This window comes from Oryx dammah, unplaced genomic scaffold (assembly GCF_014754425.2).
Source record: "Oryx dammah isolate SB20612 unplaced genomic scaffold, SCBI_Odam_1.1 HiC_scaffold_15, whole genome shotgun sequence".
In the NCBI taxonomy this organism is placed as follows: Eukaryota; Metazoa; Chordata; class Mammalia; order Artiodactyla; family Bovidae; genus Oryx; species Oryx dammah.
Window position 1 is genome coordinate 43,004,497 of NW_024070199.1, and position 24,875 is coordinate 43,029,371.

Below are 24,875 nucleotides of genomic sequence, written 5' to 3' on the forward strand. Positions count from 1 at the left end.
GTTAATAGTTGCCCTGTTTTTTCTCCTTTGCTTAGTTTTCTATGTATACCAACTGCTGGTTCTTCTCTGACCGGGTCTGACAGGTCCTCTGGGTGTGCCCTTCATCCCTGGCTTAAGGGAGTGCCGTTTGTTCGCTAGAGCTACAGCAAGCACTTCTGGGAATTCTGTTTGCCATGTTCTGGGCCAGATTCCTTAATTCCTGGAGCCTGTGTCCTTTTCCATAGTTCTTTTACCCCTCACCTGGTGAAGCACATCCACAGGTACCTTCTCTAAAAAGTCACTAGAGTCGGGCTTTCTTGGTGGCTCAGTGGTAAAGAACCAGCCTGCAAATGCAGGAGGCCTGGGTTTGACCGCTGATCCGGGAGAATCCCACATGCCATGGAGCAACTAAGCCCACGCACCACAACTACTGGGCCTGTGCGCTAGAGCCCAGACTGCAGCTGCTGAATCCCGCATGCCCCAGAGCCTGTGTCCCACAAGAGAAGCCGCCGCAGTGGAAGCCTGCGCACTGCAACTCGAGAGCAGCCCCTGCTCGCTCTAACTAGGGAAACGCCACGCAGCAATGAAGACCCGGCACAGCCAAAAAATAATTATTTTTAAAAGAATCTTTAAAAAAAAACTCACTAGAGTTAAAAATTTTAAGACACTATTTGTCTGAAGATTTTATTCAGTTCGTACATGTATGTGATAGTTTGGGTCGAATTTGAAGGTGAAAGTCGTTTTTATGTAAGGAAATCATTTTTAAGGTGCGCGCCCTCGTGTTCCGATTTTTGGTAATGCTGTTGAGAGGCTCCATACCATTTTTGCTTCTGACTTTTCTCTGAGGTTCTGAAACATCTGACACATTACCATGTGTCATTAGTTGTTATGCTGCGGGGTGGAGGCTTGCATCCTTCAATTCCAGAAAATTGTTTCTTGAGTGATTTCTTCCATTTTCTCTGTTCTCTCTGGAATCCTGATGAAGCCCAGCATCTGATAAATGATAACTGCAGAGAGAATAGAACTGAATCCTCTGATTTTCTTCTGTCTTCTCTTATATTATCTTTTGGTTCTATTTTCTGAGAGGTTTTTACCTTTCAGCTCTTCTCTGGAACGGTCTTTAAAATTCTATTTTATTTTTTGGCTGTACCACATGGCATGTAGATCTCAGTTCCCCAGCAGAGGATCCAACCCGCACCCTCTTTAGTGGAAGCACAGAGTCAACTGCTGGACCACCAGGGAATTCCCTAAAATTCTGTTATTTTAATTCTCAGCTCTTTTGTTCTGTTCATTCTTTAATTATGGTACCTTTTCAAGGACATAGTTAAGTTCAACACCATCAATCAACTGGATTTAATTGACATCTACAGACTACTTCAACAACACTAAAATACACATTTTTTTGGAGTTCACATAGAACATTCACCAAGACAGATCATATTCTAGACCATAAAAAACACTTTAACAGATTTAATAGAAATCATGAAGTGTCTGCTCTCACACCAAAATGTAAATCAGAAACAGAAAAATAATTGGAAATTTTAAAAATACTTGCAGATTAAACGGTAGTCTTCTAAATAATACATGGGTCAAAGAAGAAATCTCAAATTTTAAAATATTTTGAACTAAATTAAAATGAAAACTTACCAAATTTGTGGGTGCAGTGAAAGCATTGCTTAGAGGGAAATTTATAGCACTGAATGGATATATTAGAAAAGACAAAAGACCTAAAATCAATAATTTACATTTCCACCATGGGAAACTAGAAAAAGAAGAGCAGAAGTAAATCCAAAATGAAAAGAGCAGAAATCAATGAGATCAAAAATAGGAAATCAACAGAGAAAAAGCAATGAAAACCAAAAGCTGGTTCTTTGAAATCTTAATAAAATCAACAAAAGAAACTGCCTATTTCCAAGTCTAGTACTGGGTAAAAGGGTAGGGGGGGTGGGAATCTCTCCTGAAATTTTTTAACCACATGCCTCCCTGAATAAGTCTGCAACCTGAATTGACAATACCTGGGTGATCCATACCACCCCTAGTTGAGAATTTAAAGTGCCAGGTTGGTTTGTCATCAGGCAACTGATAAACATATTTCCTCTGCGGAGGAATTTACTCTTAACTCAATCTCAAAAAATCCCCATTGATAAAATTCCAAAAAGTATGAATTCACAGTCAAAACTCATGAATTGCAGGAAAATATGGCACTGTGAGCAAGAGTAAACAATAAACCTGCAATATCAGGCCTCAGAAACTTAAGGTACTGGAATTCCCAAACGATACATGTGCTTTCAGTATATTTAAAGAAAAAGGAAACTTAAAATGTAAGACAGCAAGAGTATATAAAATAAGCAAATCTGAAAAGGAACCAAACAATTTCTAGAAATGATAAAATACTTGACAGGTAAAACTCAACAGATAAGTGGGTACAACCAGTAAAAACAGGAACAAAAAAAAAACTTCAATAGGCTGGTTTAGCAGCTAAAGAAAGACTTAACTGGGAGACAGATTCGTAGAAATTATCCAGAACTCCAGAAACAGAAAATATGAACTATATAAGAGGCAAGGAGGATGGAGTAGGAAGGTCTAATCAGAGTTCCAGTGGGGACAGAGAGATGACTGAAAATTGAAGAGAAGACAGTTTTCTAGAACAGATGAAAGACATCAATTCATAGAATCAGGAAACCCAAGGAATCCCATTAAGATAAGTACAAAGAAAACCACACTGGGACACATCGCAGTAAAGCGGCAGAATACCAAAGAGAAAAAACCTTTAAAACGGCTGGAGACAAAAAATATCTTCAAAGGAACAGTGAGGACAACAACAAAATGGAGACCAAAAAGACAGAACGAAATTTTCAATATATTGACCGGAAATAACTTAGCCTGGAGTTCTACATCCAGCAAAAAACAACTTTAAATAAAAAAGTAAAAAACTGGAAAAGACAGGCGGTGGCACAAAGTAAAGGGGTAGAAATTTATCCAATAACTTAATTAAAATAGATAAAAGTGACTACTTCAAATAGAAAACATGTAAAAATCCATATTCAGGCCATTCTTAGGAGGCAGAGAATGAAAGTAAAAGGATAAAAACTCAACATTTGGAATAGAAGAGAAATTTCTCAGCCTAATGAAAGAATTTTTTTTTTTTTTACAAAAACCAGCAAATATATTTTATGATGAAATACTGAAATTATTCCCTCTAATGTCAGAAACAAGTCAAGGGTGCCCACGCTTTTCTCCACCCAGACAGAGAGAGGCAAGAAAAATAAGAGATATAAAAAGTACCTTTTCACAGAGATGATTAGACATACAGAAAACTCAGAATTTTCAAGTAAATCATAAATTTTAGGTTTCTTGGACATAAATTATTTTCATAAACCATGAATAACAGCAGCACAATATGAAGTACTTAAGTTTAACCAATTTATGAGAAAAAGTAACTTTTTTTATTGAAAACATTAAATGGAGAGATACACCATGTTCACGACTGGAAACTTCAATCTCATGCTGATGTTGATTTTCCCCAAACTGATATATAGATTCAGTTGGGTTCCATCACAATTTAAAAGGGGTTTTTATTGATGGAATGCAACAAGCTGATGCTAAAATTTATATGGAAGAGCAAGGGCCAACTATAGATCTTAGGAGAACACACACAGGTAGATAAAATGATCAATGGGACAAAAGAGAAAAATAAATTGTGTATTTGATGGATCACCGTACAGCAAGGAAAAGAAATGCCTTACAGCTACATGTTAATTTGGATAAATCTCAGACACATGGTATTAAAGGAAAAAGCAAACTGCAGTAAAATAAACATGGTATAGCTTCATTTATATAAAAGTCGGAAACATGCAAAACAGAACATCTATAATAAAATCACAAAGCAAGCAAGGGAATGACTGAGACAGCACAGTGTGTCCTCTACCAGGGACAGGCACAGCAGGGACCACACAGGGTATCCACCTGCATTGGGAGCACGGAGTCTCAACCACTGGGCTGCCGGGGAATTTGAGGTGTCCATTTCTGAAATGGGGGTAGGGAGGGTGTTCTTTGTCTTGAAATATTTCCTTGCATCTCTTCACTATTTAATTCAAAACCAAACAAAACAAGATTCTAGAGGATGGGGGTAAAGCAGAGAAGGAAACGGGAAGTCTGCCAGTGCTTAGGTACAAAGAGAGCCACACCAAGTTCCTGCTGCTGCAGCTGCTGCTAAGTCGCCTCAGTCGTGTCCGACTGTGCGACCCCAGAGACGGCAGCCCACCAGGCTCCCCTGTCCCTGGGATTCTCCAGGCAAGAACACTGGAGTGAGTTGCCATTTCCTTCTTCAGTGCATGAAAGTGAAAAGTAAAAGTGAAGTCGCTCAGTCGTGTCTGACTCCTAGTGACCCCATGGACTGCAGCCTACCAGGCTCCTCCATCCATGGGATTTTCCAGGCAAGAGTACTGGAGTGGGGTGCTGTTGCCTTCTCCGACACAAAGTTCCTAACAGAGTTAAATAGTAATAGTGCACACTGTTTAGAAAAGCAAAGAAGTCCTAGCAGCTCAAACCTTCGGGGACGTGGGCAGAGCCTTGGGCTTCTCTGAGGGCTCTTGGAAGGCAACCTGCCATGTCAGTGGAGGGCCACCCCCTGCCCCAGCAGCATTTGTAGATTTTCACTTAACCCCACTTTTGGTCCAGCCCCTCACCCCCACCCTCCCCAGTTCCCCCAAGACACAAAGCTTCTTCAAAAGCCCACATCCCCACCCCAGTGGGGTAGCTGCTTGGCTGCAAGGGGTCAGGTGGGTCCTGGGGGGAGGGAGATCCTAGCTGTTCCTCACAGTCCCTCTTGTCAGCCCCAAACCTCATCTTCCATGGTGCTGGTGGAACCCCAGAGCCTCTCCAGGGCTCAGGGTGGGGGGTGGGGGATTTGGTGGCCTCTCGGCCCTCCCTCAGGGAACACTTAATTGCAGCGTCTGGTTCTCTAGGAGAGTAAATGAGCCTCTACCCACTTTTCATCTCTCAAACTGTTGTCAGCTTTTTTGGTCTACTGCTGTCTCCCTATTTTCTCTTTGTAAATTTACATCATTTTTCATTTCTTTATTATCATTTTAGATTTTAAGAGGAAACAAGTAAACTCACAAAGCTAAATCTGCCACATGTAACTGGAAGTGTCTACTTACTATATTTAAATAAGTGTTTAACAAGGAGCTCCTGAAGAGACCGGAGAGGAGCTTAGCCATCTCGGCACCATCCTAGACAGATGCTTGAACATCCCTCCCCCCACCACCCCAATTTCTCTGCCTTGATTTTTTTGGTCAGGCAAAAAAGGGTGAAGTACAAAGTGCAAAGATCCGGGTTCATATCCAGACTCCTCCATTTACTACCCTGTGAAATCTTATCACATCAACTCTCACAGCATTAAGTTCTTCACTGGCATAATTGCTGCCCGGGGTACCGGGTTAGCTGAAGACAAGTTCAGTGAGGTTGTGGCTGTTGAAAAGCTCCTCACTATAAAGCACTCAACCTGGGGAAGAACTGTGGGTTCTCATACCCTGGATCACTACATTCTGCCTTTAGCCTGCTGCACCCCAACTCCCCAGCCCCCCTGCCCCAAGGCCACAGGAGGCAGAGCTCAGGATCCTCACACCCTCAGGCATTCTGTGGTTCCCAGGTCTGACAGTCAAAGGAAACAAAAACAGCAGCCTGGGCCACCGAGGAGGACCAGAAACCCACAAAGCTGGAGGGAGTCCCAGAACCAAGTGGGCACTTTATTAACCTGGCAATGGGGCAGCCAGGCAGGCCGAGCAGCCCCTTGCCAGACCTTTCATGGTCCTCAGGGGCCACTAACAGAGGCTGAATCCCAGGGCCCAAGCCCTGGACCCTAGGAGTCCAAGCTGAGCAAGGGCAAGCCCAAGGGTGGCAATGGGAGTTGCTGAAAGCAGGCATCAAGTACCAGCCTGCCTCCCTCTGAGGCTAGGGGTGGGGATGGGCCCAAAACGAGTTATGAGTCCCCTCTCCTGCTCGCCTTGTGCCGCTTGTACAAGCTCAGGCACTTCCTGGAGTCAGGAAGCCATGAGTCCCACGTCAGCTGTGGTCTGGAAGGTGATCCCATCCCCCGGCAACGGGGAGGCCAGGAAGGGCCAGAGCCAGACGAGGACCCAGTGGGGCCCCAGAGCTGCCTGCAGGTTGTGGCAGGGGCCCAGGTCGTATGCGTGCTGGCCCCGAGCCCACTCCCACGTGGTCTGGCCCCTGAGCAGCAGCATCCCGTGAAAGAGCAGTCCGGCCCCGCACAACAGTGCGCCCGCCACGCACGTGTCGGTCACGAAGGCCAGGGCGAACTGCGCGAGAGACACTCTTCCTGCAGGGAGAGAGCAGAGAGGGTAAGGGAGCAGCAGCAGGCCCAGCCCTCCCAGAGCCCGGCTCCTGCCCTCCTCCTGTTCCCTCCCCCGCCACGAAGCAGCGTGCACTCCTCTGCTCCGCAACCTGCAGAGTTGTTGCTCCCTGGCCAGCCCGAGCTGGCTAACAGGAACACACCAGTGAACGGGGCACACATAGCCCCCTGCCCTAGACACACCTTCACTCCTGCACCACACCCCTGTGAGCACCCCCCACGAATGCCAGGCTAGCATCTCCAATCTCAGGGAACTCACAAGAGATTCAAGAGATCATGTCTGTTACTTAATGACGGCTATGGTGGGCGTGATGACAGAAGAAGCATCTTGGACCATCCTCATCAATAACAGGTAATAAGTATCAATGAACTGCAAGATGCCACGAAATGTTTTACCAAGTGAGAGAAGCCTGACACACAAGGGCATGTATTGTACGGTGCCATTTATAGGAAATGTCCCAAACAGGCAATCCATGGAGATAGAAGATCAGTGGTTGCCAGGGGCTGGGGAGTGACTGCTTAAGGGGTAGAGGCTTTCTTTTGAGGGCAATGAAAATGGTCTGGAATTAGTGGTGATGATTGGACTACACTGTGAGTATACTAGAGACAATTGTGCAGTTGAGGATGGTTACAATTATAAGTAATTGTAATTGTAGTTACAATTAGTAACTGTAGTTACAATTATGCTATGTGAATTTTTCTTCAGTAAAAAAAAAGAGCTGGCTTCACTGTTCACCTGAAACTGTCACAACATTGGTAATCGTCTATAGCTCAATACAAAATAAAAAGTTCAAAAAAAAAAAAAGAGAGAGTTGGGCTTCTCTGGTGGCTCAGTGGTAAAGAATCTACCTGCCAATGCGGGGTTCAATCCCTGGTCCAGGAAGATCCCACATGTCATGGAGCAACTATGCCTGTGTGCCACAACTATTGAGCCTGTGCTCTAGAACCTGGGCGCTGCAACAACTGAAGCTCGTACACTCTAGAGCCTTTGCTCTGCAACAAGAAAAGCTACTGCAATGAGAAGCCCGCACCGCAACTAGAAAGTAGCCCCTGCTCACCACAACTAGAGAAAGCCTGCTGAGGCAAACAAGACCCAATGCAGCCAAAAACAAAGAATTAATTAAAATGCAAAAATTAGTTTATAAAAAAGCCTATTGGTGGGGTGGGTAGATGACATGCCAACTTATTAAGAGGCTCAGGGAAATAAACTTCATCTATTTTGAGAGTGTTGTCTATTTTGGGTGGTGTCGGAAGTTTGCCTTTTCATACTGTTCATGGGGTTCTCAAGGCAAGAATGCTGAAGTGATTCGCCATTCCCTTCTGCAGTGGACCACGTTTTGTCAAACCAGTCAATCCTAAAGGAAATCAACCCTGAATATTCATTAAAAGGACTGAAGCTGAAGCTCTAATACTTTGGCCACCTGATGTGAAGATCCGACTCACTGGAAAAGACCCTGATACTGGGAAAGGTTGAAGGCAGGAGGAGAAGGGGACAAGAGAGGATGAGATGGTTGGATGGCATCACCGACTCAATGGACATGAGTTTGAGCAAACTGTGGAAGATAGTGAAGGACAGTGAAGCCTGGCGTCTTGCAGTCTATGGGACACAACTGAGTGACTGAACAACTGGAAGTTGAGGAGGTATTTGCTAGCTGAAGAGGGAAGAAAATATTCTGTTTGAAGGTCCTGAGGCAGGATGGAGATGTCTGCAAAACAAGTGAGTGGATGGTTCTGGAAGCTCAGGAGAGAAGCCCAGCTTGGATGTGCAGATTTGTGAGTGGTTGGTACCCAGGCGGTTCTGGACCCGGCAGACTATGTAGAGAGATGAGAACGGTGCCTCAGCCAGGAAACCAGGTCCTTGGGGACCAGAGAGAGGGAAGCCAGAAAGGAAGGAGGAAACTCAAAGTACAAGCTGTTGGTGACGTCCAGGTAGAGCCCTTTCAGGAGATAGAAGGCCATCAGTGGTATGAGGCTGAAAGGTCTCGTGAAGCAAGAAGAGAACTCAGAAGCCGCCTCTGGGTTTCGTGGAGACAGAGGCTGGGGGACTGGCAATCTTGGAGAATGGGTGGGGGCAGGGCCAGTTTGGAACAGGGGTGGGGGAGAGGCAAGGAACAGTAGCCTCTGAGCCCAGGCGAGTTCTTTGACTTGGCAGCTAATGGAAGACAGAAAGCGTGAGCTGGAGGAGGAGGACATGGGGTGAGAGAGGCTTGGTACCAGGTGGAAAACCCAAAGGAAGCCCAGGGAGGGAGCCTGGAGTGGCAGAGGACAGGCAACCCGCAGTGTGAGGCCTCTGAGCGGGGAGGAGGGGCCGGGCACTGGGGACCCTAGGGCAGCCAACTTCCGCCCCCGGACAGGACAGCCAATTCTGCTCTGTGATGGATTTTTAAGAGAGATGGGGGTCTGGAAGACAGGAAAGTGAGAAGGTTTGAGCTGCAGTGGAGGACAACCAGGAACTACTGAGGTCCTGCTGAGGTGAACAGCCATGACGTGACATGGTGTCAGCTGTCATGAAGGACCAGGCATGTCTGGCAGTTCTCAGCAGACACAAGGGCGGACACAGAGAAGCCAGGGAGGCACAGCGGAGGGAAGATGGAGCCGAGAGGCCGGAGATGCTGCAGGAGGTTGCTGGAAATGAGGGTGCTATGTGGGACCTGGGGCAGTGAAGTGGAAGGTGCTGATGGACAGAAAGGTGAGGCCCAGGAGCTCCGGAGCGGATGTCACAGAGTAAAGAGTGAGAGCTGGGTAGGAGAGGAGGTGGGAGCAGAGAGGGGGTGACTGATGGGGTGATTTGGGAGGTGACACATTTTGGATTCTGACGGACTGGGCAGGGATGTGGGAGGAGAAGATAAGAAATTGGGCCACTGGGGCCATTCATCCAGACTTTCGGATGCCGATGCACTCAACAAGGCCCAGGGCTGAGAGACTTGATGCTGGACTGTCTTCAGTGACTGTGGGGAGCAAGTGGAAGACTGTGGATGACCAAGAGGGGTCATGCATTCAGAGAGGAACAGCTGAGGGCCTGAGTGTCCATGGAGGAAGGGAGGTCACTGAGGAGGGCAGTGTAGGAAGCCAGGGTCGGCAGAGGAAGGCCCTGACCACCCCACTGGGCCTCCTCCCAAGGTCTCCCCTGGGCCACAGGGAGGGGGTCCTGGGGACAGAGCTGGGCCTGGACAGGATAAGGAGACATACTCGCTGTTCGGAGTGGTCTGGAAGTCTAGTAACTGCAGGACAAGGTTACAGAGAGGACTGTGGACAGCTCGGGAGGAACGGGTCTGGGAGGGGAAGCCTGAAGCATCACGGGGGGTGGAGGACAAAGTGTGAAAAACCAGTGGGGTTTCTGTTTTCGGTGGTGTCGGAGGAGAGTGTGTTCATCCAGAACACAGCCTCTCAAGCAGCCTCTTGATCCAAGACGTCCCCTCCCAACTTCCAAACACCGGACCTCCACCTGCCTGTAGCCTTCACTGGCTCCCCACTTCATCTCCTCATGCCACATTCAAGGTCCTCCACTACCCAGTCCTCATCTACCATCCTAGCCTTAATCCTCATGTTTCCCACCAAATGTCTTCCCTGCTTCCAACCCCCAAGCCTGTGTTCACACTGCTCCTCTAGGTATGAATGCCACCTCCCTACTGAGAATACCATCCCATCTGCCCTGCCCAGTGAAATCACACCAGTATTTCCTCCCCTGACTCTCTCAGCTAGAACTCCATACCTCTGTCCAGGCCCTGTGTTTTGCCAGACTGCACCCCCATGTGAATACCCGGCTGCCCCTGCCTCCTAAAACTGACCTTGGGACTGGGTCCCTAGGGCACTACCTGGAGAAGCCGCCAGGAATTCCATTGCCCGCCTGGATGGGCCTTGGCCTCTGTGGGGAGGTTCCCCCCGCCCCCCGCCCCCCATACCCACACACTCCCCCGCATCCAGGGCTTCCGACCTGTGAGCAACATGAGCCAGGGCAGCAGGAGCAGGGCGGCGGTATGGAGGGGTGTGTGGGCTCGCAGCAGGGCCGACAGGGCCGGGCCCAGCAGCACAGAGGCGTGCAGCAGGACGCCCGCGCCGTGGAGCAGGAGACACAGGAAGGGCCGGTAGTTACGGAAGCCCACGCAGCGGCCCAGCAGGCGGCAGTGGTGGTCCCGGCGGAGGATGCAGATTCGGCAGGCGGAGCAGTGCCCACTGCGCGGCGGCACCTGGCTTTGGCACTGGTAGCAGTAACTGCAGGGAAGGAACCACAGGGTCAGTCCCTCCAGCAGCTCGGAGAGCCCCTCATGGTGCCCCGATCAGCCCCTGAGCCCATCCTGGAGAACCAGGCACAGCCCATGCCCTCGCTAAGCCTCGGGTCCCTCACAGGGGAGTAAATGCAGGCTGGACAGCACTTCCCAAGCCTTTCCACTTCTAGCACAGCAGGTCTGACAACCTCAGTCCTGAGGTCTTTGGCTGATTTCTAACATCCGGGAGCAAATTTTTGTCCTCCACTGTTACCAGCTTGGTCCAAGTCACCATGAACTCTGCCCTGAATTATTGCAACAGCCTCTTGACTGGTCGGTCTCCCTGATTCCACCTTTATCCCCTCTACTGTAGCCTTGCCCCAGCAGCCAGACTGATCCTTTAAAAATCTAAGTTGGGAATTCCCTGGCAATCCAATGGTTAGGACTCTTCGCTTTCATTGCTGAGGGCCTGGATTCGATGGGCCGCAACTACTGGCTCATTCCTGGTTCAGGAAGTGAAATCCCACAAGCCTAGCGGTGAGACCAAGAAAAAGAAATAATAAAATAGAATCTAAATCATATGCCTCCTCTGCTCAAAACCCTGAGATGGCTCTCCATTTCACTTCTGGTAAAAAGCAAAGTCTTCAAAGTCTGTTTACAAAGTCTTTCTATCTCTAATCTCTCTTCCCCACCACCCACACACCACCCGCCCTACCGCCCCCGCACACCACCTCAGCCACACTGGCTGTCTTGCTGTTCCCTGAACATGCTGGGCATACAACTGCCTCAGAGCCTTTGCATCGCCTGTCCCTTCTGCCTGGCACATTCTTCCCCCAGATGAATATGGCTAACTCTCCCCTCTCCTTCAAGTCTTTGCTCAAATTCCACCTTCTCTATGAAGCCTACCTTGACCACCGTATTTGAGACTGCACTCTTTCTGTTTCCTGACTACCAACTCCTTCTAACATTCTACATTATTTATTTACGAGCCTGAAGTTTATCATCCGTCCCCTTCCCTACTGAAATCAGGAATACGTTTTATTGTACCCTCCAGTGCCTGGAATAGTACCCTGCACATAATATTGTACTCAATGATATTCGTAAGTGAATGAATGAAACTCGTTCTGCCTTCTGGTTGTAAAAGAGTTCTCTGGCTCTAACAAGCGGCTCAAACATCTTCAGGTCCTAGGGCCCTCCCGCTGCGCCAAGCTCCCGCTTCTCCCCCGCGCCAGATCCCGAGCCCCACTCACGCCCAGCCCTGGCCCAGACCACGGCCGGCCAGCATCACACCCCGGATGCTGGGGTCCGAGCGCAGGAAGAGCCCCACGTTGCCCAGTAGGTTGAGCAGCTGGAAGGCTGCCAGCGCAACCTGCAGGGTCCGGGCCAAGGGTCCCAGCGGAGGTGGCCCGGGGCCTAGCACTAACACGTGAGCCAGCTCCAGACCCACCGCCGCGGCCCAAAGCGCGGTGAGCACGAGGGGCAGCCGCGCGGGAGCCGCCTCCGCGGTCCCCACCGCCCAGGGCTGCCCCATGGCCTGCACCCACTAGCGGTAGGACCCCTCTAGTAGCCCGCCGCTTCCGTATAGAGGCAGGGATAGTGGCAAACGGACGTCTGCTACAACCAATAGAAGCTCGGAAGGGGCACGTGAGCGTTCCGGTCTACTGGGCGGGCCCACAGGTACGGAGATGTGATTGGACGGCCGAATGAGCCAAAGAGATGCTTGGAATCTCGTTGGCGCTGGAGCGGGGTAGGGGAACGCTGTTATAGCCCCGCCCCTCCCGCGGACGCCCCGCCCACCCGCGGCCACCGGGCAGGCTGGCGGAGGTGGCCAGCAAGGCAGGATTGAGTTGCAGCCTTGGTGGCGTCGGGGATTCCCGGCTCAGCACATTCCCCCTCTTCCCCCAGTAGCCCCGATATTAATAGCCCTGCCTCGGCCCATCCAGCTGGCTTGGAATCCCTCTTCATATTCGAGTGTCTCCCTTCATCACCCCAGAAAATATTCAAAACAGCTCGGCGCCTCGGTGATTCTGACTGTGAAATGGGGATAGTGGTCCCTGTCTCCCACCAGCGCGGCTCAGGAAAAGGGTCAGGAGGAGGTCCAAAAGCCAGCTTCTAGAGCGATCTGCGGCCACGATTATTCTCGTCATCTTCGTTGTACACATAGGGAAAGAGACTCAGAAAGGGCCCGTGGCTTTCTCAAAGTCAACCCAGCGCCCAAGCGGCGGAGCCAGAACGCGAACCCCGGATCTCCGCCACGGGATCCATCCCAGAGCCTCAAAATTCGGCAGTCTCTTAGCCCCAGGCGAAACTCCTGCCTGGTCCCGACCCGAGCGCCCTCGCCCCCATCCGGCCCCACCCTCCTCCCCCATATTTAGCGCGAATCCGATCCGGGGCTGGGCCGGGCGCTACTTAACGCGGCCCCCGTGTTCTGGAGCGCGCCGAGCAGAGCGAAGCCAGGATCCCGAACAAGATGATGATGGTTCTGCAGCCCGAGGGTCTGGGGACCGGGGAGGGGCCCTTCGCGGGCGGCGGCCGCGGGGGCGGCGAATACATGGAACAGGAGGAGGACTGGGACCGCGACCTGCTGTTGGACCCGGCCTGGGAGAAGCAGCAGCGGAAAGTGAGTGCTAGCCCATTTCCTGATGGCACAACTGAGGCCTGAGAAGCCAGGGTTTGTTCTTGGCATCTCAGTAGATCAGGGGCAAGAGCCTGTCTTAACCCTCAGTGCCACTTCCTAGCCCAGGCTCTGGCCATCAATCCTCTGCTGTCCACAAGAGCCCGACGAGAGAGCTCGGGACCCTCATGAAGGGTTTAGGATGACAAGAAAGATTTCTGGGATCCCCACCCCCCCCAGAAGCTCATTCACCTGGGCCCATTTTTGCTAAAGAATATGGTTTGGGTAAAGCCCTGGAGATCCAAGTTTGGGTGGGGTGGGGTTGGGAAAAATCAATCTTTCTTCGCACATCGCCCCCATTTTCTGAAATATTCCCAGACCCCAACTGAGGACATGCAGCTAGGCAACTAGTGGACTTAAGAGTATGGGGGAAGTAGTAACCATCCCAGACTTCCTACCCACCCTCTCTATATTCTGTCCAGCATGATGTCCATGGTCACTCTATCCCAATTGTCAAGTGAGGAAACTGAGGCTGAGGTAGGACCCACATCATATACTGTTAGAAAACAGTCCCCTTCCCTAGGCAACCTGGGGGTCTTTGCCCATCGCTTGTCCCTCCCCCATTCTTTCCCAAGATACCCCTCCCCACCCCAGGGGCCCTTAATCTGCTGAAAAGGCCACAAGGTCGGGAAGGAGGGGAGCCCTGGGTTCCCTTTCGCGGTGGGTAACCTGACTCTCAGGCCAGATGGACACTTTGTGCTGAGGCAGCGCCTTGGAGGAGCTGAAAGGGCACCTGCTGCCCAGGTCCAGCCTTGTAGGGCACTCAGCCCTCCCCTCCCCGATCTATTTTCACTCCTAGACTTTCCCAGATGGAGGGGGCAGGACACCTGGGGGCCCAGAAGAGAAAGTGATCTGAGCCTGGAGTGAGGAAACGCTGGGGAGTGGCAGGCTGGGGTAGGGGGGCACTGTGAGGTCATTAGACTCATCACTTGCCAACGACGTGTGACCCCAGGAAAGGGCCGGGAACAGGGGTGCTTGGTGGAATTTGCAGGATTTAGAGAATCCCGGATTTAGAATCAGATCACTTCCGCTGAGTTAGATGACAGGAGGTGACCCCAGGGGCTGGGAGGCTCAGCTGACTCGGCTAGGGTGTGCTGGGTGATCTGCCTCCCCCCAGGCTCCTTCTGCACCTGTCTCTAAGCAGGGCTGTGGTCCTTGGGTCCAGCAGTCTCCCAGTGATGTCATCCCTGCCCCTGGCTCGCGCTGCCACCTGCTCTGCAACTCCTCTCCCCACCCCACCCCCACCCACCCAGGCCTCTCCCAGATCCAGGTTCACAGGCCCCTCATAAGACACAGGCTAGTCTGTACCTTGCTTTCATCAAAGTATCAAGAACATCCTTCCAACCCAACTTACAGCCACCCACTTCATCCACTTACTCAGTGATTGCACCCGTGTAGACGCTCTGTAAATTCATTAGTGTTCCCTGAAGTTGGATAATCCAGTTGTTTCTTATCTGGCAGTGTTTATTACAATGTAATGAACATTTCTGTGCTCAACTTTAGCCCTGCCCCATCCCTGCTTTTCTCCATATCTTAGAGCACTCCTGCCTTCTCCCGTCTGACACCAGAGTCCTCTTTATTCAACCTCATTGGAAAACAATTGTTTAATATTTCCTAGGGAGGTCCTGGTATGTGCCAGGCACTGTGTCAGGTATCAGAAATTCAGCAGGGGATGAAATAAAGCCCCTGCTTCAGAGAGCTTAGAGTCTAGCAAGGACAAATGTTTCCATCTCACCCCCTCACTCCTGACCCGCCCCACTCACTGACACCCTCCCTCACCCTGGTCTCAGTCGCCACCTCCTCACTTCTCCCTTCTTCTCTGCCAAGCCATTCTCTGCAACCAGAATGAACTTTCTAAAACACAGTTCTGCCCCTCTCCCTCCCTGTTGCCCTCAGGATCAAGTTCACACTCCCTGGCTTAGCACTCAAGATCATGCATGACCTGGCCTCTGCTGCCCCTCCGGCCCGCCTCTCACCACTTATACCCCACTATTCCCAGAACGCTGCCCAGATAGCTGTAGCCCCACAATCCTAGCAACTGTTTCTCATCACCAAGCCCTTGCGGCTGTCCCTGCCTGGAATGCCCTTGCCCGTCCTTCCCTGCCTGAGTAACTCCTGCTCTTCCATCACAGTTCTGATCCGTTACTCGCTTTCCCCAAGAGGTTTGAAGAACACCTCCCCTAAGCTCCTCAATGCTGCTGCTAAGTTGCTTCAGTCGTGTCCGACTCTGTGCGACCCCACAGATGGTAGCCACTAGGCTCCCCCATCCCTGGGATTCTCCAGGCAAAAACACTCTCTCCTAACACTTCGCAGGCCCACAGGACTCTTTGATTGCCTGTGAGTTCCTTTAGGGTAGGAACCAAATCTCATTAAAAGTCATGTTTGTCCTATGAGGGAATCTGCTTCCTCCACTATGGAGGCCTCGCCCAGACCTGCCTTTCCCCCTGCCCTGTCTGGACCCAGAGCATCTGAGACTCCAGAGCAGGAAGGATCTACAGAGAATCCAACAGCACTCCCCTGTGCTTGGGGCAGCATCAGTGCTCAGCACCCATTTATACACCTGAGGGAAAGAATTCCAAATAACTTCCTTGGGGTGTCTGCTTTGGGGGGCATGGGAGGGGGAAATCCTTTGAATTCCAGGATCCTGCAAGATCAGGGGAGGAAGAGCCTGAGACATCATTGACTCTGAACTGTAATTGTACAAACAGAGAGACTGAGCCCAGGAGATGGCGAGGGGCACATCCCAGGTCACAGCTCAGCTGCGGTGGGAGTCCAAGTATAGATTCTACCAAGGACTGCCAGCTGAGGGCAGAATCCAGGGCCTGAGGCCTTGGGAGATTGTAGAAACTTGTACACCAGGCTCTAAATCACTGCCATCCCCCAAAGGCACACAGCCTATATCACCCCTCCCATCTCAGACAGAGGCTGAGGCTGAAGCATGCCCTGGCTGGAGAGGGTGGGCAGTCTCCCAGAAACTAGGTCAGGCTGCGCCTCAGTGTCCCACTGTTCCTCAAGGGCCTGCAAAGCTCTGGCAGCCTCATGGTCCGCTTGGGGGCCAATTCACAATAGCCTTAGGAGGTCGGTGGGGCTGAGACGATAATAACACAAAACCTCGGACAAAACCCTCCAAGCCACCTGTGCTGAGACCTGGAATGTTTCAGAGATTTTAGTAAGGCAGTGTCCCTGGTGTCTCAGGGGGCCCCACACTGGCTGGAGACTGGCCAAAGCTGTTGTTGTGCTGGCAGCATCCATACTGGGATCTGAATGGGACCCAGACTCCATTCCTCCCCATTTTCAGGAGAATTAAAGCTCAGGGAAGGACAGGGGCTGGCCCCAGATGCACAGCAAGTGAGTGGCTGAGCCGGAACTTGCATCCAGGGCCTTGGGCTCTGAGATCTACCCTGACCGAGGAGCCAGAGCTCTGTCCTCAGCACTAGGGTCTGAGCACTGTCCTCTGCCCCCAGACCTTCACTGCCTGGTGCAACTCGCACCTGCGCAAGGCTGGCACCCAGATCGAGAACATCGAGGAGGATTTCCGCAATGGCCTCAAACTCATGTTGCTCCTGGAGGTCATTTCAGGTGAGGGTGCAAATCAGTGCACAGGGACCCCAGGACCTAGGGGAACCCAGAGAGCTGGGGAGCAGTGCCAGCCGAGCGCTGGAGGGGACGTGCTGAGGGAGGGGGAAGTTTGAGGACCGTGTCTTCAGCTTCCTCTTGTGACCTTTGACCCTTGACCTCTCCTCTCACACCCAGGAGAGAGGCTGCCCAGACCAGACAAAGGCAAAATGCGCTTCCACAAGATCGCCAATGTCAACAAGGCCCTGGATTTCATTGCCAGCAAGGGGGTGAAGCTGGTGTCCATCGGTGCTGAAGGTGAGGAGGTGGCAGGAGGTGGCAGGAGGTGGCCAGGTGGGGCTGGGGACGCGGTTCCTCATTTCAACCACAGGGACAACCATCTGCACCTCACGGGAGCAACTGTAAGGAGCAAAGGTACCCACGATGCTGGCACAGGCCCTGGCACCTAGGAGGTGTTCAGTGAATCCTTTTGAAGTAGAATGATTGAGTATCTACCTAGCTGGTGCCAGCCTTGGAATGCAGACAAGGGGCCAGAGGGCAGGGCAAGGGGAAGGGGGGCTGAGGCCTGGTGGTCAGGTGGAGCATGTCCCCACCGCCCCCCACCCCGCAGAGATTGTTGACGGGAACCTGAAGATGACCCTGGGCATGATCTGGACCATCATCCTTCGCTTCGCCATCCAGGACATCTCCGTGGAAGGTGAGTGGTGGGGAGGCGGGGAGGATGTGGGCTGGCCCCGACCCCTCCCCAACCAACACTCACCCCCATCGCTGCCCAGAAACCTCGGCCAAGGAAGGCTTGCTCCTGTGGTGTCAGCGGAAGACGGCGCCGTACCGCAACGTCAATGTGCAGAATTTCCACACCAGGTGCATCCTCCAGTCAGCGTGCAGGGCCTCTGCTGGGGTCTGGGCCAGAGAGCTGGAGTCCGGCCCGGGACAGCCAGGGAGGGGAGAGGTCACAGCCAAGTTCCTGCAGCAGGGTCTGAAAATGACAGAACTCAGTCAATGCTGAACTGAATCCGGGAGGGTGAGGGGGAATTCCTGGAGGAGGGAGCACCAGAGACATCCCAGGAAGGGTGTTCCAGCCAGAGGGAGCCTTGTGAGCAAAGACCCAGAGACCAAAAAATCCTAGAAAGTGGTGTAGCGTAAGCCCAGGGTAAGGGAATCATGATGAGCTTGGAGGAAATGGTCCATGGCTGGTAATCAGGGCCTTAAATGCCAAGCAAGGAATTAGAACCTGACTCCATTTCACAGATGAGGCCATCCAGATAGGAGGGCTCCTGGGACCAGGGTAGGGCAGGGCCCTGGCCTGAACCCAGGCCTGAGCCCCCTTCTCTCCGTCCAGCTGGAAGGATGGGCTGGCTCTCTGCGCTCTCATCCACCGACACCGCCCCGACCTCATTGACTACGCCAAACTGCGCAAGGTAGGTCCCCCCAGTCCCAGCCCCGACTCCCCGTCTCTGTCCCAGATGACCTTTCACCTCTCTCCCCTCACACCACCTAGGACGACCCCATCGGCAACTTGAACACCGCCTTTGAAGTGGCTGAGAAGTACCTGGACATCCCTAAGATGCTGGATGCAGAAGGTGAGAGTAAGCTTCGCCTGGGTGAGGACTCTGGTTCCACACCAGGCAGCACTGTCCCACCTTCGCCCCTTTGTCCCTGCTCCTCCCTCCTCCCAGGATGCTCCGCCCCACCCCTCCCCCTGCTCCCTGGGCAGAACCCTTCCTGCCAACAGGCCCCCTTCTCCAGGAGCCCTTATCTGGTCCCCTGTCCCTCTCATCCAGTGGAACCAGCCCCTCCCGCCTTGGCCCTTATGTAATGGCTCTACCCTCACATCCCCGTTACCTGGGTCACTTGGTGGCATGATAGTCACTCATCCTGGGAGCTTCTCTGGGGGGAGTCCTGCCTTCCTGTCCCTGTGCCCATAAAGGCTTTAGTAGTTGAACCAGCAAACCTTTTCTGGGTACTTACTGTGCCTGTACCCTGGATATGAACTTGGAGGAAAGCCAGCCAGCCAGCCAGAGGCATGGCCTGTTTAGAGACGGCAGGCAGTGGACACTGGCGGTTCATGAGGGCTACAGGGTCTGCTCACTCAGCCACGCCTTGATACTGTCCTCACCCCATTGAGGGGGAGGTCGCTGGGCCCTGGTGGCCATGACTAGATGTCTCTGCCCCTTCCCATCCCGAGGGAGCTCTCTACCTGGGCATGAGCCCACTCCCCACCCCTGGCTTTGCCCAACTGACACCTGGCTGCCATTCCCCAGACATCGTGAACACCCCAAAGCCTGATGAGAAGGCCATCATGACCTACGTTTCCTGCTTCTACCACGCCTTTGCTGGGGCGGAGCAGGTAAGAGGCTCAACGGTTGCCACTTGGGCTGGGCGTGTGGCCCAGGTGCCTACAGTTGGCAGCCCCTCAACATTTGGAGGTGCCAGGCCTCACCGAGGCACCACTGTCGCAGCTGCACATACTCAACCCCTGGGCACTTAGGCGCAGAGGCCTCTGGCCTGGAAGCTCCCTCCTCACCCTACAAGGCATGCAGCCCTCATCTGCTCGGTTTGCATGGACACAGGGTTTAGGGATTGCAGAGGGAGTCTGGGTCGGGGGTGTCCTGTTCTAACACCAGCCTTTCTGCCCACTCCCACCAAAGGCAGAGACAGCTGCCAACAGGATCTGCAAAGTGCTGGCCGTGAACCAGGAGAACGAGAAGCTGATGGAGGAATATGAGAAGCTGGCCAGTGAGGTAAGACTGGGGCCAAAGGCCTCCCCCTCCCCTCCCTTGCTCCCCCATCCCGGCCCTGCTGTTCCTCCCATCCCAGCTGACCCCCAGCCTGGACTGCAGAGCCCACCTCTCCTCAGAGTAGCCTTGGCCTCCTCCAGCTCCTCCTGCTATCTTTACCCACCTCCTGCCCTCTTCTGCCCATCCAGGCTCCTGCCATCACTCATTCATCCATTCAGTCACTCATCTCTAGACAGGGCCCTTTGCTCTGGGCCAACCATGCTGGCCCCTGGACTCAGAATGTAACCATCCTGCTCCTTTGCTGACTAGTGGGGACCCCGCTCTGCTCAAGGCCCAGCCTGTTGGCCACAGCCTGGGTGTGGCTAGAGACAGGTAGGCAAGGTGAGCAGGCCCGCTCAGCCCTCTGTGCTCTGCCCCTGCCTGGATCCCACAGCTGCTGGAATGGATCCGCCGGACCGTGCCATGGCTGGAGAACCGCGTGGGCGAGCCCAGCATGAGCGCCATGCAGCGCAAGCTGGAGGACTTCCGGGACTACCGGCGCCTGCACAAGCCACCCCGCGTGCAGGAGAAGTGCCAGCTGGAGATTAACTTCAACACGCTGCAGACCAAGCTTCGGCTGAGCCACCGGCCGGCCTTCATGCCGTCTGAGGGCAAGCTGGTCTCGGTGAGCCAGGCAGGGGGCAGAGGGGGACCCCCGGCCCTGCCCACATCCCCTTGGACTCTCTGTTCCCATCTGTATAATGGGTGAACCATGATGGAGGGCGCCTCTCTCTGCTTGACCCACAGGACATCGCCAACGCATGGCGGGGCCTGGAGCAGGCAGAGAAGGGCTATGAGGACTGGCTGCTCTCCGAGATCCGGCGCCTACAGCGGCTGCAGCACCTGGCGGAGAAGTTCCAGCAGAAGGCCTCCCTGCATGAAGCCTGGACCCGGGGTAGGTGGCTCTGGCGTCTGAATGTGTTCCGTGCAGATTGCAGGGAGCCTGGTGGGAGGGGGACGGGGTCCTGGTAGAAGGCACGGGTCGGGGTAGGGGTTCTGCAAGGAAGCTGGAGACCTGTTTTCTAGTCCCTTCTGGTATCTGCAATCAAATAATACCGGAAGGGAACCAAGGGCCACTCCGGAGCCATGCCCTGGAAAAGGAGCTTCCCTTCACTTTATCTCACTGGTGTCTCAGAGCAGACCCCTAGGTGTAGGCTGGGCAGGAGTGATCTACATTCACGGATGGGGAATCTCCAGTGTCACACACGGGACTCAGACCCCCTGCTCCTGCGTAGCCGCCCCTGGGTGACCAAGCCGGGCTTCTCTCCATGCAGGAAAGGAGGAGATGCTGAGCCAGAGGGACTACGAGACGGCTTCGCTGCAGGAGGTACGGGCCTTGCTGCGACGCCACGAGGCCTTCGAGAGCGACCTGGCGGCGCACCAGGACCGCGTGGAGCACATCGCCGCGCTGGCCCAGGAGCTCAAGTAGGCATGGAGTCTGCTGGGCCCGCCCCGGGCAGAGAACGACACCCCCACCTGGCCCCGCCCCTCGGCCTCGGGCCCCGCCCCTGCGCCCAAAGCTCTCCAGACCTTTCACTCTTTAATAACCCCACCTTCGTACCCCTGTCCTTCCCAGCACCACTTGCTCTGCCCTCCTCCTATAACTCTGTCCCCTAAGCTGGCGTCTCCTTGCAGTTTTGGGCCGGCCAGGCCCTCACCACAGCTTTGGCCTCCTGCCACCTGTAAACCTGTCCCGGAAACTCCAAGCCCCGCCCCTCCTCCCAAACTTTTCCAGGGGCTGGAGCTGAGGACCCTCTTCTAGTCACGCACTGAGAAGGCCCTGCTCTAGGAAAGCCCTGTTTCACTCCCATCTACCCTGGCTCCTTTATGCCTTCACCACCCCTGGGACCAGAGTCCGGCCCCTGAGGGACAGTCAGGCAGAAATGTGGCCTGGAATCTGGCTTCGCGGACACCCCCCTTCCCATCCCCAGTGAGCTGGACTACCACGAGGCAGCCTCGGTGAACAGCCGCTGCCAGGCCATCTGCGACCAGTGGGACAACCTGGGCACGCTGACCCAGAAGAGGCGGGATGCGCTGGAGGTGAAGCTGGGGACCGGGGGGTGAAGGCTGGACGCTGGAGGAGGGTGAGGGGCCTGCTCGGCTAGCTACTGACTGGCTATCCCTGTGGCCTGCAGCGGATGGAGAAGCTCCTGGAAACCATTGATCAGCTACAGCTGGAGTTTGCCCGGCGGGCAGCGCCCTTCAACAACTGGCTGGACGGCGCCGTGGAGGACCTGCAGGACGTGTGGCTGGTGCACTCGGTGGAGGAGACCCAGGTGGGTGCAGGGGCTCCAGGTGTGCAGGGTTGGATGGAATGACAAGGAAGTGGCCTGTCTTCTGTCGGCCACCCCTTTGGGCTCCTGGGGAATGGGGGGCCAGAGGAGAAGCCCAGTTCTAGAGTGCCGGGAGTCCGGAGGCCTAGGTTCTCTGGCCAGTGCTGCCCTGGCCCTGGTGAATGGCCCAGAGCCCCTGGCCATCCTTTGTTGCCTGTGGGAGGTAGGGGCGCTGGCTGACGCTTCCTGCCTGTCGTCCCCAGAGCTTAGTGACAGCACACGACCAGTTCAAGGCAACATTGCCCGAGGCTGACCGAGAGAGGGGTGCCATCCTGGGCATCCAGGGTGAGATCCAGAAGATCTGCCAAACGTACGGACTGCGGCCCAGCTCCACCAACCCCTACATCGCCCTCACCCCGCAGGACATCAACACCAAGTGGGACACGGTCAGTGCCGCTGGTGGCCTTTCCCCGCCTCCCTCCTGCGCAGACGCCTTCTAAACCATCCTGAGAATCTCAGGTGTCCCGAGACACACAAAATCAAGTCCGCCTCCAGATCTGTGGTCTGCCACAGACTCTACGTGGCGTTGGACAGTTCCCCTTGCCTGATTGGCCCTCTCTGTAAAATGGCCATAACAACATTTTCCTGTCGCGCCTGATGGAAGCAAAATTAGATCTGGTGTGGGGGCCAGATTGTTGTACAGAACAATCTAAGTTTGTTAAGAGTGTCGGCATGGGCCCTCATTTACAGCCAGGAAATGAGCAGAGAGAGGCTGAGTGACCTGCTCAGAGCTTGCCCCCTCCCCAGAGCCCTTGGCTCAGAGTAAGGAGCCCCGTGAGGGGCTGGAGCCCTCCTCTCACTCCTGAGCTGCCCCTGACACCACCACCCTCCCTCCAGGTCCGAAAGCTGGTACCCAGCCGTGACCAGATGCTGCAGGAGGAGCTGACGCGGCAACAGGTGAACGAGAGGCTCCGGCGGCAGTTTGCAGCCCAGGCCAACGCCATCGGGCCCTGGATCCAGGGGAAAGTGGAGGTAAGGCTTGGATCAGGGAGCCAACCTGGGAGAGGGGGGCCGGGGGCTGGGCCACCGGGGGCTGGAAGCCCTCATCCTGGCTGGTCCCCCTGTAGGAAGTGGGGCGCCTGGCCGCAGGGATGGCTGGCTCTCTGGAGGAGCAGATGGCAGGCCTGCGGCAGCAGGAGCAGAATATCATCAACTACAAGAGCAACATCGACCGGCTGGAGGGAGACCACCAGCTGCTGCAGGAGAGTCTGGTGTTTGACAACAAGCACACTGTCTACAGCATGGAGGTGGGACCACACCGCTTAGGACCGAGGGGAAGGCGGTGCTTTGGGGAAGCCTGGGGTGGCTGTGGCTGGTTGATCAATACATAATAAATCATCAAACTTTATGGCAGGGAGGGCCACTGGATGTCACTCAGTGGAACCTCCTGATGGGGTCCAGCAAGGGGGTAGGATTTGCCCGGGGTCAGATGGTGAATTGGGGGTGGAGCCAGAGCTCATGGCCAGGCACTGGCCGCCTACTGGCCCAGCCTGTCTCCTGCTTCCACAGCATATCCGTGTGGGCTGGGAGCAGCTGCTCACCTCCATCGCCCGCACCATCAACGAGGTGGAGAACCAGGTACTGACCCGAGACGCCAAGGGCCTGAGTCAGGAGCAGCTCAACGAGTTCCGGGCATCCTTCAACCACTTTGACCGGGTCAGCAGGGGCCTCGCCCTGTGGGGTGGTGGACTTGGGGGCTGGCCGGGGGGGTGGGGATCAGGGCCAGAGCCTGACATCTGCTCCCCAACTACAGAAGCGGAACGGCATGATGGAGCCTGATGACTTCCGGGCCTGCCTCATCTCCATGGGCTACGACCTGGTGAGTGTCCTCCAGCCCTGTCCAAGGGTCCCCTCCGCGGCCCGTCCTATATACTGATCACCCTCAGTGTCCCTCCCACATTCACCTTCATTTCCTCCTCATCCACCTCCTGGGGCTGGGGAGAATTACCCCATTTCCTAGGGGGGTAGCTAACAAAAGTTCCAAGAGGTAAATTAATTTGGAGCTAGTTCTGTGTGACTCCAGAGCCTGAGCTTGCAACATGTCCACCTCAGAGAGAGAGCACAAAAGGGGCGTGGGGAAGAGGTCAGGACCAGCAGGAGCAGGGCATCGCCACGGGCAGGAAGCAGAGTTCAGCCAGTGGAAAGGACTTCCCAGAGCCGGAGCTAAAGCTGCAGTGGACCGTCTATGGAGAAAGGGGACCGCCTTGTCACAGGGGTCGTCAAGCCAGGGGGACATCAGGAACCCTCCTGGCTTAAGCATCCCCTGGGCACGGTGCCCGGCCTCTAACCCCGCAGGGGGAAGTGGAGTTCGCTCGCATCATGACCATGGTGGACCCCAACGCAGCTGGGGTCGTGACCTTCCAGGCCTTCATTGACTTTATGACCCGAGAGACAGCTGAGACGGACACGGCTGAGCAGGTCGTGGCCTCATTCAAGATCCTGGCAGGAGACAAGGTGAGTCCCTGGTGGGGGTGGGGGGAACTGGGAGGTGGGTCTGGGGGGTTCGGGGCGGGGACCGGGACCTGGGGGCCCTCAAACCCTCTTCTCCCCCAGAACTACATCACCGCCGAGGAGCTGCGGCGGGAACTCCCGGCAGAGCAGGCCGAGTACTGCATCCGCCGCATGGCGCCCTACAAGGGGGCCGGGGCTCCAGCTGGAGCCCTGGACTACGTGGCCTTCTCCAGTGCCCTCTACGGGGAGAGTGACCTCTGACCTTGAACCCCGAGCTTCCCTACTCAAGTCCGGAGAGAGGGTGCTCCCTCCGACTGATCCCTTGGAGCCAGGGCCGTAGAGCCAAGTGTTTCTCAATAAAGATCCATCGTGGGCCCCTCTCCATCTCCGATTGATTCCTAAGGCAGAAGCTTGGGCCCGCAGGTTTTTTGGCAGGATCAGCTGCCCCACGTTGACCTTCCAGGGGTTCCCCAGCACCCCTCCTGGCCCTCAGGGTCTGAGCAT

General features: G+C 54.2%; 2 protein-coding genes across 2 annotated transcripts; one reads left to right on the forward strand and one right to left on the reverse strand.

Moving 5' to 3' along the window:
• Positions 1–3,402: 3,402 nt before the first annotated feature.
• On the reverse strand, positions 3,403–12,191 carry ZDHHC24 (zinc finger DHHC-type containing 24). The gene is made up of 3 exons (XM_040256386.1): positions 11,808–12,191; positions 10,287–10,564; positions 3,403–6,319 (listed from the first exon to the last, which is right to left on the reverse strand). The coding sequence occupies exons 1-3, from the start codon at positions 12,086–12,088 to the stop codon at positions 6,024–6,026; spliced, it is 855 nt and encodes a 284-aa protein (XP_040112320.1). The 5' UTR covers positions 12,089–12,191; the 3' UTR covers positions 3,403–6,023.
• A 357-nt stretch (positions 12,192–12,548) lies between these two features.
• On the forward strand, positions 12,549–24,753 carry ACTN3 (actinin alpha 3). The gene is made up of 21 exons (XM_040256380.1): positions 12,549–13,177; positions 16,696–16,810; positions 16,985–17,104; positions 17,418–17,504; positions 17,584–17,671; positions 18,150–18,228; positions 18,309–18,390; positions 19,072–19,157; positions 19,459–19,551; positions 19,982–20,212; positions 20,335–20,482; positions 20,862–21,012; positions 21,519–21,627; positions 21,723–21,863; positions 22,124–22,306; positions 22,758–22,892; positions 22,988–23,167; positions 23,430–23,576; positions 23,674–23,739; positions 24,216–24,374; positions 24,474–24,753. The coding sequence occupies exons 1-21, from the start codon at positions 13,028–13,030 to the stop codon at positions 24,630–24,632; spliced, it is 2,709 nt and encodes a 902-aa protein (XP_040112314.1). The 5' UTR covers positions 12,549–13,027; the 3' UTR covers positions 24,633–24,753.
• Positions 24,754–24,875: the final 122 nt, after the last annotated feature.

Bases quoted from the DNA above. Each gene is read 5' to 3' on its own strand.
- ZDHHC24 (XM_040256386.1), bottom strand. From the start codon at position 12,088: ATGGGGCAGCCCTGGGCGGTGGGGACCGCGGAGGCGGCTCCCGCGCGG. The intron at 10,565-11,807 runs GTGAGTGGGGCT...CCTTCCCTGCAG, and splicing joins GGTCTGGGCCAGGGCTGGGC to TTACTGCTACCAGTGCCAAA. The intron at 6,320-10,286 runs GTCGGAAGCCCT...CTCTCCCTGCAG, and splicing joins CTGGCTCATGTTGCTCACAG to GAAGAGTGTCTCTCGCGCAG.
- ACTN3 (XM_040256380.1), top strand. From the start codon at position 13,028: ATGATGATGGTTCTGCAGCCCGAGGGTCTGGGGACCGGGGAGGGGCCC. The intron at 17,105-17,417 runs GTGAGGAGGTGG...CCCACCCCGCAG, and splicing joins GGTGTCCATCGGTGCTGAAG to AGATTGTTGACGGGAACCTG. The intron at 20,483-20,861 runs GTAGGTGGCTCT...CTCTCCATGCAG, and splicing joins GCATGAAGCCTGGACCCGGG to GAAAGGAGGAGATGCTGAGC.